At 48.9% G+C, this 5,793-nt stretch overlaps 1 protein-coding gene across 1 annotated transcript in view; it reads right to left on the minus strand.

Moving 5' to 3' along the window:
* Window positions 1–1,682, minus strand: part of plxna2 (plexin A2) — a 195,692-nt gene extending 194,010 nt beyond the window's left edge. Inside the window, exon 1 of the mRNA XM_085782734.1 lies at window positions 362–1,682. Within this exon, the coding sequence (XP_085638860.1) occupies window positions 362–1,558 (1,197 nt within the window). The 5' untranslated portion in view covers window positions 1,559–1,682. The remainder of the gene's footprint in view (window positions 1–361) is intronic.
* Window positions 1,683–5,793: the final 4,111 nt, after the last annotated feature.

Raw genomic sequence — 5,793 nt, forward strand, 5'->3', positions numbered from 1 at the left:
CTTTATAAAATAGCAATTCAGTTACTAATTCAGTTACTTTTTGGGGTAAAGTAACTAGTAAATAATCGCTACCCAAAGCTGTTTCTGCTGCACCACAGTGAGTTCCTGCTTCACCTTAGTATTTCTAATATTATGCATAAATAGTGATTTACAGTTCCCCCAGTGACAGCAGCTTTGAACCACCGATGATTAATATGAGTGTAATGTCACCACATTGTCAGCGCATGGAAAAGGCATATTTCTGTCACCATCACTTCCATACTCTAAATGAGTAAGAGGAAGGACAGAGTGTATGTGTGTGTGTGTGTGTGTGTGTGTGTGTGTGTGGCACATCTGTGAGTATATAATCACTGTAACTCACCGCCTTGGTGCACTGCACGTCCTTCCCCAGCAGCCAGTTGAGCTCCAGGTTTCCTTCTCCCTGGTAGCACGACTGCAGGCGCTCCTTGATGCGCGCGTTGATGTCTCGGATGGTGAAGACGCAGAGCGCCGAGTCGTCCGGCGGCCGGTGGAACTGCTTCTGGCCCTTGGCGAAGATGGTGAAGAGCACGTCGTCCTGGGCGCTGATGTTGAGCGAGGCGGCGAGGACGCGGCCCGGCTTGCCGAGGTAGGCGGCCTGCAGCAGCCGGTACTCCACGCCGTTCTTCACGCAGCCGATGGGCAGCGAGACGTACGAGTGGAACTTGCGGTCGTCCTTGCACAGGCGCACGATGCGGGAGGTGTAGAAGAGGTCGCTGGTGGAGCCGCTGGACGACATGCTGTTCTCCGGCGTCTCGGGCTGCACGGTCAGGAAGTAGACGAAGCTGCCGCTGGCGAAGCCGTACACGTAGTAGATGTCGAAGTGGGAGACGAGCGCCAGCGTGTCCGACGGGATCTTGATGAGCGAGGACACGAAGTCGGTGTGCAGCTCGTAGTCCAGCATCGCCGAGGACTCGGGGTCGCGCGGCAGCTTCCGGCTGGAGATGGTGGGGAAGTAGTCCTGCTTCCCGTCCACCGCCGTGCCGATGAACAGCGTGCCGTCCTGGCCCTGCGAAGGCACGATGACGCCGTACATGGTCCCCGTCTGGTTGACGCTGGAGAGGTAGTGCTCCTTCTTGTGCGACGGCTCCACCAAGATGAAGAGGTCGTCCAGCCGGAGGAGTTTGCAGACGCCCTGGTAGAGGCTGCCGCACGCCAGCAGCCGGTTCTGGGAGTAATCGATGAGCAGGAGCTTGTTGACGTTGTTGGTGGAGACGAGGGGCTCGGAGCAGGGCTGGACGATCAGCGGCGGGTAGCACGCCTTGTTGTCGTCCTCGGGGCCCGTGTCGTGGGAAACCAGCAGGGTCAGGTTGCCCGAGAGCTTGTACACGCGGTTGACCGCTCCGATGTACAACGCCCCCGTGGTCTGGTGAACCGTCAGGTGGTTGAAGAGCCAGTCCCGGCGTTCGGGGTGGAAACTGGTAAATGTCTGCGCGCTACACGGGAGGGGAGGGGTCGCTAAGAGCAGCCAGAAGCCCAGCAGGGTGGCTACAGGTCCCACAGGCGATAAAGTCCTGCGTGCAGCCCGCCGGCCCTCCATGGTCAACGGGCCCGCAAGGAAAGTGCTGAGGAAGCGGAGAGAACGGACGAGGGGAAGGAGGGAAGAGACCTTCGCCTTGTGGTTGTTGAAGTGGCAGGGCAAAGCTTCTGGAGGGTCTTCACATGTTTCTGAAAAAAGAAAAACAAAGGAGAAGGAGTAAGAGAGACGGTGTTAGACACAAAGGTTTGACTTGAGGAGAATTTGAAACTGAAGACCTTTTTAGCCTGGCTTTTAACTGAATCTTATTATTGCTATCATTATAAAACATTATTATATTATCCTATCACTGCAAAAACTCAAAATCTTACCAAGAATATTTGTCTTATAGTCAAAATGTAATTTCTAGTCAAAACAAATCTAATTATCCTTAAAATAAGACTCATCACAATAAAAAGTAGCTTGGTTTTAGACACTTTTTTACTTCTTTCAAGCATATTTTCACTTGAAATAAGTAGAAAAATCTGATAGTGGAGCAAGTTTTTCTTTCTTATTACAAGCTCAAAAAACTTGCTTTCACTGGCAGATTTTTCTACTTATTTCAAGTGAATATTTGTTTGAAACAAGTGAAAATGATCGAAAAACAAGTTAATTTTTAGGTGATGAGTCTTATTTTAAGTGGGAAGAGATTAGTTTTGACAAGAAATAAGACAAATATTCTTGGAAAGATTTTGAGTTTTTGCAGTGCACCTATCTATTTTACTTAATTTTATCTAGTTTTATCTATTTTACCTCATTTTATCTGGTGTTTTCCACATTGCAAATGATTGAGTGTTTCCTCGATGTCTCTAAAATCCAATGTTCTAAAATTATTGTGTGAATGCATATATGTATGTGAATGTATGTGTGTCTCCCAATATGTGTCCTCTATGTTCCTTGTTTTTATCATGTGAAGCACTTTGACTCATGTTTCCAATAAAGGAAACACTTGTGACTTAATGGAAAAAGTTCTTCATTAGAAGAAAAAAAACGGTGAGAGTTGAACCTCAGTGAGAGAGAGAGAGAGAGAGAGAAAGAGGGAGTGGAGGTTTGAAGGAGACAATCGGCGGAAACCATTACGGTGCACATTCCTAAGAAGAAGTAGCCGGAGCGAGTCAGACGACGCAGGAAGCAGCGGCAGGTTACGGCGGCGGAAATGAGCCTGACCTGAGTCATGCTAACGCTGCTGCTGCTGCTGCTGCTGCTGTCACACACTGAGCCAGCGGTTTCTAAGAACAGAACATCCAACGCTCACATTTCCCAGAAAGCCTGAAGACACCCTGCAGTGACTCGTGACACACTTTTATTAAGAGCATATCTAATTTATTATATTTGCATATCATCATGATATTAAATAAAGCTTTAGTTTGCCTTTTCGTTTTTTTTGCATGAGGCTAAAATGAGATCAAGCTGCAAAACTAAAACTGTGATGACATTAATGCGACACGACCACAAACATGGACACCGACCGTATACTCTACACTCTACACAGCATAAACTCCTCCGCCTCCTCCCCTCCACTGCCCCTCCTCCCTCTCGTTTCTCACTCCGACTACAAGCCATCAACCAACAGCCCCCCCCCCATCATTTATCCCTCTTCCATATCTATCTGTTAAAACATACATCAAGCACACTCTGCAATTTATGCAGCCGTGCTGTGGAGATCTCGCTCTCGCTCGCCATAAAAACCAGGAGACGGAGCTCTGTGCAGTCTGTCCCCGGGAGTTAATTATCTCGTCCATTGGAAAGGAAGGCCTGGATCTTATTACTGGAACAAAGTGAGAACAAATTGGGAGCCCCCTTCCCCACACAGACACACACACACCCCTCGATCCCTGCTCTTTAAAGGGGGCCTGTTAAACACAATCTGAATCTATTAATTATTGCTCTCTAAACATTGCTGTTGTTTTTTTTTTTCCTTTATCGTTTCATTGTACTCATCATCATCTCCTGCTGACATGATCAAATCGTGGAGGGATTAATCACTGGCGGCACAACACTCATCTTTAAATGAATCAGCTCCTGTGTTGGATCCCCACACAGCTTCCTCATTGAAACACAAGCCAGCAGAATATACAGTATGTGTGTGTGTGTGTGTGTGTGTGCGTGGCTCATTTCCCCAGTATTATCAGTGTACTCTATCAGAACCAAGCAGCGTGAGGGGCTAACAAGTGGAGACAATGGCAGTGCATCCCAAAATCAAGTATGATTAGGCGTAGCGATCCAACAAGGGGTAATTACCGCCGAGCTGGAGGAGGTATAAGCTGTGGGGAGCGACACGGGGACGCCGGGGGCTCGAACGTGTCAGAGACGGCCCTACATCGTTTGTCACGCTCCAGATTTGCATTTTTCCAGCAGTGAGAAGGGGGGGGGGTGCACGCAGAGAATCAAGCAGGGGTGAGAGATGTGGCTGGAATAATCAGCCGCCGCCGCGCCTCGAAATTAACAAGCTGCACGAGTGAAGATTGAAAAAAAGTAGGTGGAGTTACAGGCGGAGATACTTGAACATCCAGGTTTTAAAGAAGAACTAAGCAGGATTTCTCCCATGGCTATGCTACATTTTTACCTTCATTAAAAAGCTCCGGAGTAATTGTGATAGTTAAAGCAGAAGTAAGTGGAATGTTAGTGTTAATATAAGTCTTAAATAGTTATATCTTCCGACAGCAATCACTTATATAGAGTGTTTGGTCTGAATCACGGGTCTGTCAGTCACTCTGCTCTGCTGTAAGCCGAGGAGAAAACTTTCCTTGTATCCTACAACCTTTATCCAATGAGGAGAGAGAACGGCATAAAGGGGCGGTCCTCTCTGTGTGTGCAGCCAAGGGATGCGCGTGAATGTGGTGACGTAGGGACGAGGGCGGGGACTGCTAACTCCATCGGCTGACAGGAAGTTAGCCAAAACCACCGGATCGCTTACTTCTGCTTTAATTAAAAAGCTCCGGAGTAATTGTGATAGTTAACTACATGACTTGTGACTTGTTACGAGTGAGAACGGAGGCTCTCTGAAAACCAACCTTCCAACATCAATGTAGTTGCTCGGTCGCCGCCCCGGTGTCCCAGCTCTCGTCCCTGCACACCGTGACACAAACTTGCATAGTTCCCCTTTAACTGCAGAGATGTGGCTTGAATAATCAGCCGCCACGCCTCGAAATTAACAAGCTGCACGAGTGAAAATTGAAAAAAAAAGTAGGTGGCGTTACAGGCAGAGATACTTGAACATCCAGGTTTTAACTGCAGCCGCAAACGCTTGATTTGGGATTCCCTCTGAACCGTCCCACCTTGGACCTTGGGCCCCAAATCTGGTAATGGCCATCTTGCCTCCCTCCACCCCTCCCTCCCTCCCTCCCTCCCTCCCTCTCCTGTGATCAACGGGTACGCTCCTCAGCCCAGACTTAAATATAGACCCTGGGGGGAGCGTATTGATCCATGTGTCCATAAACACCGGTCCAAAGGCCCAGTCAAGCTGTTCTTGGCTTGTGTGCAGGCAGGAGGTGTGGGAGGGCGCTCTGTCCCAGGAGCCGTTTATTAGCATGGTCATAAAAGTGCCACTGCTTCTAAAAAAGAAGAAGGAGAAGACGACGCCCCCCAACCTCCACCTCCACCCCCCCTAACCCCTCCACCCTCACGTTCAGCTGCCTGCGAGCTGCCCTGCTCCTTTTGTTTGAGTTTGTACATGCTCGATGTGCAAAGTGGATCCCTTTGGTGGTATAATCAGCCTCCTGCTGAGCCAGCTTTTCTGCTGCAGCCCAGCAGCCTTTTGGCCTTTAGAGCTTTTGCTGCGCCCCCCCTCCCCTCCCCTCCACAACCTCCAACCTCCTCCACCTCCACCACCCCACGCCCCCTTAATCGTATATGTGTGTACAACATTTACTCCCCATCCATCTTTTTCTTCCTCTCCTCATTATTTTCACTCGTCTTCTCCGGTCGTCAGGAGAAATATATGCGTCGCTGCCTCACAGTGAGGCAACAGCTGCAGAAGCAGAGAGAGAGAGAGCGACTGAACGCTGTAAATAAAAGGCCCCACAAAGTGTTATCCATTCATATTGCCTTTCTGGTAACAGAGGGAATAAAAGTCTTTGTTTAAGCTGATTGCATGACCACGTCTTTGTTGCACTTGACAGAGACTTTTCTGCCGAGGAGGGAGACTTGAAAAGAAGGAGAACAACACCGGGGTCGCCCCTCGTGCTCCTCGGTTCAAAGCCACTCAGACTTTCTTTTCTTTTTTTTTTGTTTATGAGGAGTCGGAATTACCGAGAAGG

This window comes from Trachurus japonicus, chromosome 7 (assembly GCF_045865225.1).
Source record: "Trachurus japonicus isolate A0001 chromosome 7, Traja_1.0".
Classification (NCBI taxonomy): domain Eukaryota; kingdom Metazoa; phylum Chordata; class Actinopteri; order Carangiformes; family Carangidae; genus Trachurus; species Trachurus japonicus.